Genomic DNA, 16,085 nt, shown 5'->3' with positions numbered 1-16,085 from the left:
GAACTGTTGGTAACTTGGTATTATTAGAAGCGGGATTAACTCTGGAAGGCTGTGGGCCGGGTCCGTGAGAGGACCGTAGGTTTCTGGGCCGGATGACATAGAATATGGGGAACATTCACATACGAGATTAAACAGAAATTTATTTGCAGTTGTGGATTAACTTAATTTGTCATGATAATTGTTGAGCAAAATTTGTACACAATATGTAAACAAATAATTCACTCGACACAATTTCATTCTTGTTCATTTTTTCGAAGAGGGTTTTGTTAATTTGAGTTCGATCCATTCTAGGCTACATTCTTATTAATTACAACCCTTCTTTTGGAAAAGGAATACCCTTTGATTCTAATATGAATAAATCGTAACTTGGGAATTTGGGTGTTTATTTGATTTTGTGACTGCATCTAGGTAGAGCCCTAGATTGCCTACGTACCCTCGTTGAGGGATTAAGTCACTCGTAGTTCCTTGCATATTTGTTGGGGTTTGATGTCTTGTGCAGTTTCAGCTTGTGCAGGCAAGGAGCATTTAATGCCTTGTGCAATTTTAGCTCATGCGGACGAGGACTTTAAGCCATTGGAGCGATTGATGCCTTGTGCAGTTTTAGCTTGTGCAGGTGAGGACTTTGAGCTATTGAAGCATTTGATGCGTGCGAGGACTTTAAGTCATTGGAGCATTTAATGCCTTGTGCAGTTTTAGTTCATGCAGCGCGAGGACTTTAAGCCATTGGAGCAAAATGTGGCTTCGTGCCATTCGACTCTTGATGCGGCTTCGTGCCGTTTGATATTTAATATGACTTCATGCCATTTGAGATTTTTCTTCGACTTCGTGACATTTGACATTTGATACGGTTTCATTCCATTTGAAACTTGACGTGACTTTGTGTTGTCCGACCTTATTTTTATTCACGGAGTCCAAAAATATAAAGCTCACGTGAATACAAAATTGTTGTTTTACTTCAATCCCACATGGAGCAATATTCCCTGTAAAACTAGGAACTTTGTTGCATGAGCAGCATCCATTAATTGGAAGTCTAGGAACTTGTGCTTGAAGACTTCTCTTTTACTCTTTGTAGAATTATTTATTTGATCAAAGTAGCAGGAGTGAATTTAGTTTATATAAACCAAGGATTCGTTTCAGTTTCACGGTTGCGTCTAAAATTTGATATCAGACTGTCTACGTATCCTTAACGAAATCAAACCGGCGTAGTTCGTAAATTTGGAATAAGTTTGTGCTATTTGAAGTGGCTTTGTGCCATTTTGATTTGGATTTGGCTTTGTAGAAATTTTGTATCAATTATTTGCCAACTGATACAATGGACGAATTTACTTTGGAGGTCATGTCCATTGACTTCACTTGGAAAATTATACCAATTAATTGTTAATCAGTATAAACCCCCTTTGAGTGGCAACTTTGTTTTATGAGTTCAACTCGCTTCGTATTTGAAAGCTTTGGTTCAGATTTTTATTCCGCAACAACACCAGTTTAGAGTGCTCTACCAATTTCATTGGTAGCTCCTTGGTGGTCTTGTATTTGTTACCAGCTTTGACTTCCCTACAGCACACTTGCCCATTTTTTTGTCTTTTACTGCAATCCTCCACTACTTTGGAATCAACTCGCTTTTTCTTAATAGCAAGGCTTTCGGTGGAAAAAGAAGGGAGAAGGACTATTAAAGCTGCGAAGGCAGAACATCAAAGCTGCTACAGTATCGTCGTCTCAATTACTGTACAAAGCTTTCCTTGACGAAAACTTATTTATTTCCTTTACTTTTAACTTGTAGCTTCTATCATGTTATCTCCATTTCATCTTTTCTTTGTGCTTGCGTCAAATCTTCTAGCAACTTAGAAGACAACTTCCTTCATTTTTTATTCCCTGCTGTAGCTTTCTTCTGCAGACTTTACAATCTCCATTTTTTCTTATCTTTGGAATTCCTGACACAAAAGACGTTCTCTTCGTTTCCCCTTTGTCTTGTAGCATCTGTCAATTTTACTTTAATGCTTTTGGTTAATACTTTTGATCCAATACTTGATCAAAAATGATAACCACATGTAAGTCCTTTGAAAGACATCTTTTTCCTCCTTTCTAGTCAATTCTTTGAAGAACGGAGCAGCAACAACACGCCAAAATTCTCGAGTCGTATTCCTCTCTTTTTGATTTGAAGTTTCTCAATGGAGCAGCAACCATTTCAACTCCACATGTAGCACTGCGGACTTCTGTCGCATTTGAGCAGCTCGGACATGTTGTAGCGGTTCAGAGTAGTTGGTGCACAACTTCCGTTGGGCATTGCAGAGTGTTGATGCGGCGAAGACGCAGCGACGGTAGTGCTTTTCTTTGCCGATGCCGCTGCTGGTAATAGGATCTTGGCGAAGGACTGCAGAGAAGTCGAAGTTGTTTGGCGACTGCGGGCTGCTGTCAAAATCCAAGCGAGAAAGCCGTCCTCCCGTTCGGAGCCATCACCGGGTACAGTGGGTTGGCGCCATTCTTCCACACGAACCTGACTCCCGTTGGCGGCATGGCAACGGAGGAAAGGGAAGCCTCTGTGTTTGCCAATTCGAGATCCGAGCGGTACAGTGATGGGTTTTGCAGAGGTGGCGGAGAAGGGAGACAAGGCTGCTCCTTCGTCTTTGGTTACTGCTACCTTTGTTGCCGTTGGTGAGAGGAAAGAGAAGAGTATTCTATTTTTTTTTGTTTGGGAATTCGCGAGAGGGAGGACACCACCCCATTTTTGCTTCGGGAATGAGAGAAGCAAAATTCTTCTCTTCCTCCAGCAAATTAGAGAGAAACTAACAGCAAGATACTTAAAGAAAATGGATCTCTACCTTTTAAATGCTTCGTTGATTTGGAGGGAGAGATCTGGAGATGACCTCTTTCCGGGTTCGATATATCATATAATTCCAAGATTAAATTTCTTTTCTTTTTAACGCAACCCTCACTTCTCCACTCCATCCTAATACCACTCGACTCGAAGGGAGAAAATTATTTGATCGGTAAAGAGTAATAATATGGCTGCTAGTTGTGTATGGTAAACCCTCATCTAATTAGCATGATATGACAGTGCATTCATTTTTTTTTCTCTCTTTTTTATTTTAATTTCTTTCAACCTATCTGTGTGATAATATCGCTTTTATTCTTGTGCTAGTAGTTTTTGGACGTCGATAAAATTCAATTATCATTAAATCTCAAAAATGCAAATTTACAACCGTACACTTTTAGATTCAAAGTTTAAATCTTGATTTCTACATTAGTTGCAAGAGAATAAAAGAATTGGTTTTTAACCAATTGTGTCGAGTACAACCCAACCTATATTGATGAGTTTCTTTTACTGAATTTATATTATTTTAAAACTTACACCAAATTACTTATATGGACGATGGAAGCTTACAGCATTGTAATATCATTATACAGTTTGTTGTTCTTCAAGCTTATCTCTCTATACTATGATTATAACAATGAAAAGACCACTACGTCAAATCGAAAAAGAAGACATTGCAGAATTATGGGATGTCATTTACCAAAACGGCATTGGCCAAAATACCTAATCGATGTGGGATTCAAATTCTTTACTTTTCATTCAAACTCTTATATTTCTGCATTATATTGATCACTTATGGAAGTGAAATGATACATATCATTGTGTGCTTATCTATTTTTCCTCTTTCTTGCAATTATGTACACACGTGCATGTGTTCATGTTGATAGGGTACACCTGTGCAAGTGTTCATGTGCAGTCAATAATTAGTTTGGCAAAAAAAAAAAACCCTGAGAAAGTATGAGAACGTGGCTCAAAATCGCGACCTTACAAGGAAAGGGTCGGGCCTATATAGTCTTCTACCTACCTCAGTAATAGTCACGCACTAATGTGTTCTTACTCTTAGGCCAATTTTTAAAAGATCATGTTAAAAACTTTTAATTCGCGTCGAAATTGCTGTATAAAAATGTTTAATTCTCCCCAATATTTTAAACTATTTCATAGAAAATCTCAATAACTAATCCCAATAACATCAAAGTATCAATTGAACTTTAAAAGTGATGATTATTTATACCACTTGAATTTGGTATTTGTAATGCTAGTGCGCAGAGGTTCTGTATATTGTAGATATAGTAAACCTTCATATAATCAGCGTGATACACCACTGTATTAATCATAAGAATTGTATTTATTCCTCTCCCGCAGCATCAATCACATTCAACATAAAAAGGGGCCAAATCGAATCGGTTTGGTTCGGTTACTACATAAAAAAAAATTAAAAAAAAAAAAAAATTAGTCCAACTGGAGAAAACAAACTTTAAGTAACCAGCATCCAACATACAAACTGGAGTCAGTTGGACAAAACTTCAACTAAGAAAATAAAAACGACACGGCTCAAATATTAAACGCTCGATTCCATTAATCTGATGCATCCGGGGGATTGGTATTGTAAGGATATATACAATAACTTTACAGAGCAGGCAGAGCTTCTTGTAGACCTGTTTACAAGCAGAGCTTCTCTTTAGTCCTAACAAACACAAGAAAAACCCACGCTGCCTTCTAATACTTGTAAATGGAAGAAACTCACCCACTGTACAGTTAACTCTCACAAGAATATACAACGATGCCAAAACTTACACACATCCGAAATCAGGACGTGAAATCTTTACGCACAAGGCGATGACCTAACCTCCTGCTTCCACTCGGCCATTTCCCTTTGAAACCAAGAAACGTGGTGGTTTCCAGGCCAGCAAGGGCAAGGTGATGCCATGGGATGGAGGGCAGAGAATGCTTGTCCTCTATTACTTTTGAGCTCCACAAGGGCAGATTAAACACAAGGAGAAAATTTTCTGACACTACCCGTCTCCCTGCAGTTGTTCACCAGAACAAGCATCCTGGTTGATCTGCTTTTCATTTGGAATGCAATCAGCAGGAACATATGCATATCCTTTGGGTAATTTCATATTTTTCATCGATGCTTGATCAGATGTCATTACCAGTTCTTTCTCAAATGTCTCAGCATGCTGTGAGTTGGAAGGTTTAGAGTTAGTTCTATCATACACCTTATTGTGCTTATTCCAGAGATAAATGTGCGCTCGTGTGTATATTTTATGCAAAATGTAAAATACCTTCCTAGATTTTGACCTCCATCCTCCATCTTCCGAAAGATTACAAGTTGCAGCACTAGAAGCTCCACAAGGAATATGTTTTTCAGAAACTTGTGGCCTCTCCGAGAGCTTTTTGGTAGAATGGTTTTGGGATGAGGAGCTGTTATCATCTGTTTTTGGGTCATTGTCAATAGTTATAGGAACTCTCAGCCGCTTCACAGAAATTGTACTATCCACAGTCACATCATCTGATCTTTGAATTGCATCACTGCATGATTTGTAATCATCTGTATGTCCATTAAGAGATGTTGTAGCTGAATCAGAACTAACATCAGGTTGCAGGAAAGGACTAGTAACAAGCACTGTCCGAGCAACATGATCTCTCCTCACAGCAAGAAGATCATGTGAACAAATGAGCAGTTCCCGCTGCATTCAAAAGAAACCTTATTCAGCATAAATTCTCCACAAGATAAGTATCTTAGAAATACAAGGGAACGAAAATATGCAACTTAAGATAATCAGAGGCAACAGGATTAAACAAGAACTGAAGAACCAAGGCTATAAACAGTCGGGTACAAATCATGTGGCTAGCGACACTACTCCAGCTCCATTGGCATTACAGATGCCAACATTACATACATATGTCTCAATTTCTTACTGATCTCCAGCAATGCTAAAGATGCACCAGATAATAATTCCATGAAGGAAGTGGGTCATACCGGCCCATATGTAGGTCTAGGAAGTAACTGTTCCCATGGATCCAACAAAGAGTTAAAGGGCAAAAGACAGAAAACCTCTTTCCGAACCTTAAGCTTGGAGCCATATGAAAACATAACAGAAACTAAATTGATAACCAGGGAGCCAACAAAAGCACACATCAAAACCATGTACAGAACCACAGAAATACCTCACCTTTACTTTTTCTCGTTTGATGATTCTGTCACAAAGTAGTCGTACCCTCTCCAGTTCAACCTGCAAAAGATCATTCATGTCATAATTCAATCAGGGAATTTGGTTCATCAAGCAAATAAACGCAAGTTGAAAGAAGTTAAAGTGATGGACCAAAAACAATATCACCAAGCACATATATATATAGATGAGAAACAATTTGCAAAAACTGATGCCACCAAGGCACAAATACTTTCAAAACTACTACATGCCTAGGGATGGCCATTTATACCCATGGATTATACATTCATGGGTATTTTATTCTAATGGGGGGGGGGGGGGGGGGGTGTTCTGATGGACTTGGGTTTTTTATTTTCCATACCCACTATGCCCATTTTTAACCCATGAAACCCATCAAATACAAGGACAAAAAAACACAAATCCCCTTCCTCCGTCTCCCCCCCCCCCCCCCCCCCCACCTTCTCACTCTTTCTGCTCGATTCCAAATTTCCACGCCTCATCCTAACCACCACCACCTAGTTCCCTGTCTCTCTCTTCCTGCTAGATCCCAAGCCTCATCTCAACCAATTGCATGGGTCGCAGAGGAGAAGCGAGTGGTTCAACAGGGATGGGTGGGTGACAAAAGGAGTGACAGGTTCAGTTGACTTGGCATATTTGGTAGAATTGACCGTGGCGTGTCCTTACAATGTGGTTGGGCAGGTTAGAAGCAGTGATGGTGGTCATTTGACATAATCTCTCGGTATGGGTCACAGAGCCGGAGTAGAGAGGGAAGGAGGAGAGAGGGAAAGTGGAAGAGCCGCTTCCAAACATGGTTAGTGTCGGTCCTGTTGAAGTGGGTGGGATCATCTGGGTTCCTTTGTTTTCATTGTTCTTTGTTTTGGGTTTCATTTATGGGTATCCATTAACAGAGGGATGGACGTGTAAATCCACTTGGTATACAAGTTGGGTATGGGTAGACCCACTAATTATTATATGGGTATGATGGGCTATTTTGCTAATTGGTTTTTTGGGCTAATGAGCCCATCCCATGGGTATGCCCAAATCCACCACGTTTTGACCAATGCCCATCCCTACACACGCCTAAAGACCAGAATCATACATCAAATCATAACCAAGGCACAAATACTTTCAAAAATACCACACTTAAAGATTATAACATACATCAAATCGTTATTTAAGACGTATGAAATACAAAACCCCCCAACATTTTCAACACATTTGCAACAAGTGAACTGTATAGCATTCAAGTGGTTTCATTTAGCGAAGCCACTCATAGTCAGTCAATCAGAGAACCAAGTATTGGCAGTCAGGTGAGGGTCTAAAGATACTATTTCAATCTCTCCTATAAATACATGAAAAAAAAAAAAAAAAAAAAAAAAAAACAGAACTAACACAAAAGAACTTCTAGTGTCCCCGCCAACTGAACCGTGTCCCTCCCTGTAGATACTCCAAGTGGATCTCCTACCCAGATTATCATAAAGGATAAAGAAAACTCAAGCGAAAAGAGTGCTGCATTAATTTTTTTTCTCTCCTGAGTTAGAAGTGATACTGCTTATAGCATTACAGCAAGATGAAAAGACCTAGAACCTATATTTTCATAAATTTCATTCTTACCCTCTACATAAGCACAACAAGCAAACCTCTCTACAGGTATATTTGTTGCTCTTCAATCTTCTGTTTTTTAGGGTATACTTCTGGACTTAGAAATGTATTTGAGCAACTATAATTACTGTACAATAAACTAAACACAAGAATGATACTTACTCTGATTTTCCTGATGTTCTCTAACTCCTCAGTTCCATGTATTTGTGTTTCAGCCTGCATAAATTCAGAATCCAAGAAAATGAACAAAACAACTCATCAACCACCTAAAAGATGGAGGCTTTGGGGTGATAAAGATATAGACCTTCGTCCTCTGCTCAACACTATGCTTTTCACAGTATGCCTTGTGTTGGATCTTTCCACCGAAAGGTTTCACATTCATGTAAAAGCCAGAGCTTCTAGCACAGGAAGGATGAAATGTTGACTGACAATTGCCAAAGTTACACTGTAGACAAACAATACAGATGCCTGGCAATCAGTTTCCTAATTATAAGGACAAAAAACATTTCCACTTAAGTATAAGATCACAAGGGAAGAAGAAAAAGTCAGACTCTTACTTTTATGCAGACACCACATTTGCGTCGGCAGATATAACAAAAATCAAGCCCCTTAGAAATCGTCTCCTGGCATTCATGACATATTGTTATAATTGCTGGAACATTAAGTTCAATGCTTATCAAAAAGCAAAAATATTCAATGACAGTAATCTAAATTGTTCAACATTACAACTGCCACAGCATAACCTATACACATACCATTCCCTCAATGGGAGATACTTGACCCCTTCTGAATGTTGACTCGAAGATCCACTACCAAATGAAACAGAAAATAACATCAATTTCTTTAAGCACTATAAAAATTGAAAAAAGGTTTTATGACATAATTTGTGTGCAACAGAAAAGTATACCTCGGCACAAAAGGCATGTACCCATTTACCATCAGAAGACTTCCTAAATGCACCTGTTTTGCCACCACATAAACCACATTCTGCAACAAAATGATCTTTCTCCCAAAAATTGACAGGAGCACCAGCAATACGAGTTGATGACATTTCATCACACAATTCACAATACCATGGACCTGTAGATTCTCTAGTCCTACGATAGCAATCCAAGTGAATGGCAACCTGTTAAAAGGGCTTGGTTATCAGTCATAAACCAAGCAGAGTAGCAAGTCTCATCAAAGTAAACCCATAAGAAAGGCATGAATACCTTGCAACTACAACAGACTAAGATCGGGTTTAACAACGTTTCATAACGTCTGCAGATGTCACAAGATCTAGGATGTTCTTTGGAAGAATCAGTGACTGAATGAACAAAACCAGAGTGTTTTTCCACTGAAATCCGGGGAACAGCCACCCTCGGAAATGTCTCTTTAGGTCGTGGCATCATCTGTGAGGAAAAGCTGGACCTCCCACTAGAAGTATTCAACTTCGTCACATTCTGCAAGAATAAAATGACAAAGTATGAAAGTAAATAAATGACCACGAAGAGACATGTTATTGAGAAAATAAGAAAATTATTAACCTCCTGATGGCAAGATTCGTCAAGAACCTCTTTCCTAAATGATGAAATCCTAGAAGAGGCTGCAGCAGCAGCAGTTGCAGCTGCTAGCACAGCCTGTGCTTCTTTATGCCGTCTCTCCTTCCTACCCTGCTTCTTTGCCTCCCTAAGCTCCCAAAGATACTGGTTAACAAGTACAGCATCCCATTTTTGCCTCCGTGCTGCATCAATCTCCAATGGAAGACTCCTAGCAACATTAGATACCAAATTATCTGCAAAAGAATGTATTTACAACAGAAGTTAATATTCATATTACACGACATCAAATGACAGTATTGCATGCCTCTACTAAAGGCAGGAACAGTGAAAATAAAACTAAACGGAAGACAAGTGCATTTCATATACCAGTAAAATGCTTTCTTGCAATCGCATTGTTGAGCAACCTATGCTGGTAATAAATAAGCTCTCCTTCCATTTCATCGCCTGGACAGATTTCTAGAACTCCCATTTTTCGAGCCTTAACCAACTGTTCTAGTTTCATCTCATCGGATTTACAAATAATATCACAGCATTTTGGATGCTTATTTTGGTGATTACAGCAAACACTTGCATGGGAGGATGCCTCCAGACGTGAAATTTCTCCCTCACTTGAACCTGACAAATAAACTACCTGTCAAACTCACCCATAACAACATAATGGAAACAAAAATAAATAAATTTGTATCAATACCATATATTGAATTTTCTAAGGACACCCCAGTCTGCATCTGCAACAACTTATTTTCAATATACGGATGGACATAAAAACCAGGAACTTCAGCCTCAGATTTACTGCAAACCATGAATTTGTGAGATTCAGAAAAGCTATCATCACGTCACAAAACAGGCACAAAAAATTGGCATGTAGCAAAATAGAAATAATTACAAAAAAAGAAAGCTTACTTGAATTCAGGAATGACCGGTTTTGCAACTGAAAACAATTGACCTTCATTTGCAATTGCTGAGGTACCCTGCAAAGGAATAGTAGCCAACTGCTCTTGACCCATTTGCAAAAGGCTGCAATTCAAGGGTTTAGCTAAAAGACCTGCCCATCATACAATATTTTAAGTCATAATACACCAGAAACTATTCTAATGCTGCAAGGGTCACTTATGCATGAAACAGAGAAGACTAGAACGAGTACAGAGACGACAACAAACTTATGCAACCAAACAGAAAATGTACTAACAGACCAAATTGAAAAGTACAATAACAATGTAGTAACTCCTCATCGCCAGAAAAACAGAGCAAATAGAGCATAACAAATTAGAACAAATATTAAGGGAATAAAATTACATCAACAAAATACAATTGCAAACCAAAGAATATTGATTTGGTTGATCATGCGCACCATAGACCCTAATTACATCTATTAAAATGGTTATGTTCAGGAGTGGTTCCCAACTTCCTATTTTGCACTATATACAAATCTGACTTCCCTCACTAACACAAGTATCTTATATTTAGGTCATCAACACTAGTATGCTGTTTAGCATTCCTCTAAATGTACAATAGAATATTCTGAAATGACGCTAACTTCGAACTTGAAAAGAACAACACTTTTTCATGTATAGAAAATTGTTTAAACAGAGTAAATGTCACCCAAAACAAAGAACTTTAACTTGACAACGCAAAGTAGAGGCATTTCACACAAAGAACGTAATTGTCAAAGCATAAAGATAGCTCTGTCATCCTTCCTACACTGACTACCATCACATGAGATCAACACAAGTCTCATTCCTTTCCTTAGCCTTTACTGCTGGTGAATAGTAAAAAATGCACAGTGATAATGGCCAGATGTAAAATTAATGTCAGAAGCTCTTATCAGTAAATTAAGGATTTAAAAATAGAAGACAATAATTTAATTTCTTTTTTATATGAGGAAGACTAACAATTTCATTGTGAGCTTAAATGAGTCAAGAGTGGCAGAAAGGTAAACATTTCAAGCACACCTATGACAAATGAACTTGTTAATTTATACATGAACTATTTGAACAACAGTATATACAGAACAAAAATCATGAAAGGAAAAATTACAATCAAACTAACAAAGCCTATCCAAATTCCTGTGCAGGCATGCAACTGTACTTCCTAACCATTTTCAGCAATGGGATAAGACAACTTCCTGACTCCTACTCAAGGATACTCCAAACGCTCCAGATATTATTCAAATCTATTAAATTAAGATATGTACCACACTATTAGGAAATTGGCTATGTTCACCTAATATGGATCTCGCTAGAACCAGAAATTAGAAGTCTTTCCCTAGGCAATCAACATGCACATGAACAACCACAATCTTCAATCATACTTCTGACATCTAACCAGCAGAAACGGAGAAGAGTACCTTCTGATCTAGGTGAATGTGTCAGCAAAGATTGTTGAAACACATCGGCCTCTGTTGGATTCTACAAAGACAAGAAATATCTTAGTAATGAATGCTTGAGGCAGGAAATTACACACAGGGAGGGAGGGAGGGGGATATAGAGAGAGAGAGAGGGGCACCCCATTAAGTGTTAAGTGTTTATTCAAAGCCACACTTAAGTAAACATATTTCCATTACTACTGAGAAATTCTATTTAACAGCAAAATAAAGACTTAACTTTATTATTGTAATAAGTACATTATAACATCCATAAGGCTCAAACCCCATGAAACCTTCAAGCATAATCACTTCAACTAAACCTATAAGTAAACTAAGCTCCTCCAATATACCCCAATGGTTTAACAACGCATATTATGACAGAAAGCCTGACCTTTGTGGAAGCCATGGAGGCTGGCTTTCTTAAGCTTATTGCAAAACTCATGAATTACAGATAACACACTAAAATGAAACTCACTCAACCAAATCAGAATCGATATTTATACATAATGCCCATCCATCATAAGGTACTAATGACCAAGCAATCAGATTACACTAGTGTATCCAAATGCACTGGTCAGAAGGCGTGCATAATCAACATATCTCAAGTAAATCATTACCTTCTCAACAGGATCAGGGACAGACGCTCTACTTAAATTTTCTTGTTCATCAGTGACAGGTTGATCAACCTTAACCTTGTCCAATGTGCCATTGTCATTAAAGATCCCCTTGGATGAGCTTATTACTTTGTCATCCTTCAGAAACCTAATACTGCTTTTGGTTCTTCTCCGTGGGGGTACTGACTTAACAGCTACATCTGCCATATCAGACTCCGATAATGAAGCAGCTTCAGAGCCATCAGAATCCCCAAACTCAGCCATGGATGAAATTGTTGATCTTAATTTCATTTTTCCATTTTTCTGCTTTAAATCCAAGTTAGAATGGTCTTTAAGCCATTTAACTATTCTTCCTTGCACATCAGGCACCATAGTACCATCCTGCAGGAAGGACATTACATCATAAGGGAAAAATTTAAGAAAGCACCGGACATGCTAAAACTATTTTAGAAACCAATCAGGAACATAAAAGTAATTTTTTAGTTCGCATTACAGCAAGTGATGCAGATAAAGAATCAGGTGAGAGACCAACGTCCAATGCCACATCCTTCACATTAACTTTTCCACAATCAATCAGCTGCAGGAGAAGATATAAGAATTAAAACAAGTTCATGAAGTTCCCAATTTATAGAGAATAAGTGACCAGAGGCATACTTCACCTTCTTTAAAATCAGAGAAAATTTAAGGGAATTAGAAGCATTAACATCCTCTTTGCTTCTCTCAAATGCCCCTGCATTAATCATCGGCTGTGCATTACCACACTCCGATGTCAGCCTAGGATCTAATCTTGCAATAGGAAACACCATCTCCTGTGATTCACCATCACCCGATTTGTCAGAAGTAACATCTAGAGCCTCAATAGGTACTGCAGTTTTATCACCATTTCTAGGGCCTATCCTTAACTTGGGTAATTTGTTTTCCGACAATGCCATAGGAAGATGGTTGGAGACATTTGAGTTCTTGTCAGCAGAGACAGAGGGAGATACTAATTGACTGTTGTTGTTACCTGGCACTTCAGAGTGCTTTGAACAAAAGGCCCTCAGCTCAACCTACATGTTTATCAAAGTTGGGAATTGTATTCAGAAAGGTTGATCACAATCATAAGTTGGCGACATAGCAATACTATATAGCAGTCAACGATAAACAAATATTACGATTTTCAAATACATACATAAAACTCTTACATTATCGCACCCATATTTTCCCCAAATTTCCATTCTCTGTCTTGCCTCCCTCGCACATAATGGATGAAACGAAGTTCTGCAAGTTCCTGACCCCCAAGCCAAAAGAAAATTAGCATAGTGAATGAAATGCCAAAGTCGAAACATTTAATAACTTAGTAATTGAAAGATCTGACAGGTAAATATGTGCAATAATTAGGAATCCATAGAAGCTTCATTTTACCACTCAGCCATCAATAATATGAACCACAACCAGGCCAAGCTGATAAAAAAATAAAGCTGCCATATGCAACGTGCATTAACCTTGTAAGCTACAGTGACAGTCCAGATTCCACAATATACCATAATTATTAAGATGCTTTTAAGCCTGCAAATGGTCATTAAGATAAAACCTAAACAGGCCATCAGGCTCAGATAAAAGTACGATGATGCAGAACACCCATGTAGGTATTCTGCCAAAACATTGCACTCTTATCTCACAAACTATTAAATTGCAATACCAATCGAAGTTAAGTTTGATCAATAGAGAATTTGCCCCGCAAGCTGGGAAGGAGAGGCTACATATTATAAGTAATAAGATTATGACCCCTACAAACTACCTAAGCAAAATTATTTCTAACCTTTTCCCTAACACAGATGCAACACGTCAAGGCAACAACACCTTTGTATCTTTTGCGTTAGACAACTATCAAGTCTAATAGACCAAAAACTAGGCATATATGCCAATTACCAAAAATTCCATTGGCATGCCAGACAAAGGAGAAACGATAATTGTATAAGACAGTAAAGCAACAAAGAGTACCATGACTGCATCGAACACAAGCGCCCCACTTCACCTTGCATATGTTACATATTAACTTTCTGCGGGTTTCAATTATTCCTCCAACGTTTATGATAGGCTCCATCTTTGCTAAGTCCTCTATATAAACCTCAGGCATCCACTGACAGCAAAACAAGTGAACAAAATCCATAGATCCACCATTTTCAACGCTCTTAATAACTGGCTTTAAAGCGCCACCCTGCTTTGAGCAAAGCACACATGGCTTTACTGAATCACTAGTATCAGTCTTCTTCTTACACCAAGAGCATAACCATGATGCATCTACATTCTCTAGTACTCCATAGCACTTCTGATGAACTCCAACCTTACAAGAACTACAGACAATCAATGGGTTTGACTCGTTCCCTGCATCACCCATGCAGCAGAAATGGCATAAAGATGAATTCCCATCACATGGAGACGCTATTAACACTTTCTCCAATCCTGCATCAGAACCTAGAACCTTCCGCTTCTTTGACGGGCGCTCTGAAGTTAAAGAAATCTTATTCCTGTACCCTAAAAGCCACTCAAGACCACTAGGCGAAACTTCCCCTTCAGGCAACCCAGAAGCTCCCACACTATCTATTTCCATGGAATGCTCATCCTTCTCTATCTTAACCTCGTCTTCGACAACCCCATTTTCATTTCCACCATTCTCATTCACTTTTTCAACTACAACCGAATTGGCATTCCCATCATTTGCACACTCAGCCTTGACGACACCATCATTAGCATTTTGATCGTTTGCATTCTCATCCATGACAATGGCATCGTTTGCATTCCCCCCATTTATACCTTCATCCTTGACAACAACACAATTTGACTTACCGCCATTTGCATCCTCCTCACTGACAACAACTCCGTTTGCATTAACGTTCTCATTCGCATTCCGCCTCAGAACATTTCCCACAACCGGAATCAAAAAACACTTGTGAGAAGTTAAATTACTAAGCTCGGATACCTGAGACAACGCATCAATATCAGGCAGTGTCAATGGTCTAAAGTAGTCCTCAGTCTCCACCCAAATGTTATTACCCCGGGACCTCTCTCTCTGCCGAAAACTCTTCTTCTCAGCGCCGGCATGCGACTTCTTATGCCGCTTTCGACTATCCGACTGCCTCGACAAGAAGCTAGCCAAACCCCTAGGCAAGGTGGTGGGCACACTCGAAGCTGAGCCGTCCTCGGGAACATCAAAAGGAGAGCGCTCACACAAAGCCTTCCTAGCCTGCGAGAAAAAATCAATTCTCAAAGAGCTCGACGACTTCTCTAGAATTTCCGGTTGGGTAGCCGGAATTTTGGGCGGAACCCTAGGAATTAGGCAAGGCCTCTCCTCGGTGCCGCAACCTCCGTCCGCACCCCTACCCATCATCTTCTTCTTCTCGTGACATCGGCCTCCGGTCATCGCCAACAACCCCCCGACCCACAACCGACCACAAATTCCATCGCCGAAATCCTATCCCTAAAACTAACCCAACCCAACCCTAATTTGTCAAAAATCCCAAATCCCAATCGACCTATGATTCTCCAATCCCTAACATGCAGCTAACGAAAAAACCTAACCCTAATTGGAAAACTCGCTTTAGAGTGAGAGAGGTCGAGAGAGAAAGAGAGAGGCGGTGGGTAAGGTGAGTCGCGGCTGGCTAGGGCTTACGGTTATATTCTGGTTCGTATTCTTCCGGATCCGTCTCTTTCAGTGGGTTCCTTTTTTCTTTTGTTTTATTCTTCGAAAAATGTTTTTTTCTAGAGAGAGAGAGAGAGAGAGAGAGAGAGAGAGAGAGAGAGAGAGATTCGCGTTTTTTGCAGGGAGTGAGTGTGGAAGGCACGTTTTAGGAGACATTAAAATGAAGATATTATTTTAAGAATAATACTGGCTACTTAAAAGATGAATAGCACTTGTACATAAAATTCTTAATGTTTTAAAGATTTGTGTTTATGATCAAAACCGTCTATACTATGAATCACACTGTAAATATCATATTT

The 16,085-nt window shown here is 39.1% G+C and overlaps 1 protein-coding gene across 1 annotated transcript; it reads right to left on the bottom strand.

The window, feature by feature from the left end:
* Nucleotides 1-4,360: 4,360 nt before the first annotated feature.
* Nucleotides 4,361-15,804, bottom strand: LOC137717326 (uncharacterized). Its single transcript, XM_068456644.1, has 19 exons — nucleotides 14,088-15,804; nucleotides 13,289-13,374; nucleotides 12,764-13,153; nucleotides 12,598-12,681; nucleotides 12,108-12,485; nucleotides 11,473-11,533; nucleotides 10,029-10,170; nucleotides 9,817-9,917; nucleotides 9,492-9,740; nucleotides 9,111-9,358; nucleotides 8,796-9,026; nucleotides 8,492-8,710; nucleotides 8,340-8,393; nucleotides 8,142-8,207; nucleotides 7,889-8,029; nucleotides 7,747-7,800; nucleotides 5,986-6,045; nucleotides 5,095-5,499; nucleotides 4,361-4,989 (listed from the first exon to the last, which is right to left on the bottom strand). The coding sequence occupies exons 1-19, from the start codon at nucleotides 15,505-15,507 to the stop codon at nucleotides 4,822-4,824; spliced, it is 4,557 nt and encodes a 1,518-aa protein (XP_068312745.1). The 5' UTR covers nucleotides 15,508-15,804; the 3' UTR covers nucleotides 4,361-4,821.
* Nucleotides 15,805-16,085: the final 281 nt, after the last annotated feature.

This window comes from Pyrus communis, chromosome 15, assembly GCF_963583255.1.
Source record: "Pyrus communis chromosome 15, drPyrComm1.1, whole genome shotgun sequence".
NCBI lineage: Eukaryota > Viridiplantae > Streptophyta > Magnoliopsida > Rosales > Rosaceae > Pyrus > Pyrus communis.
Note: the sequence above shows the minus strand (reverse complement) of the source record. Positions and strands in the feature narration are given on the sequence as shown.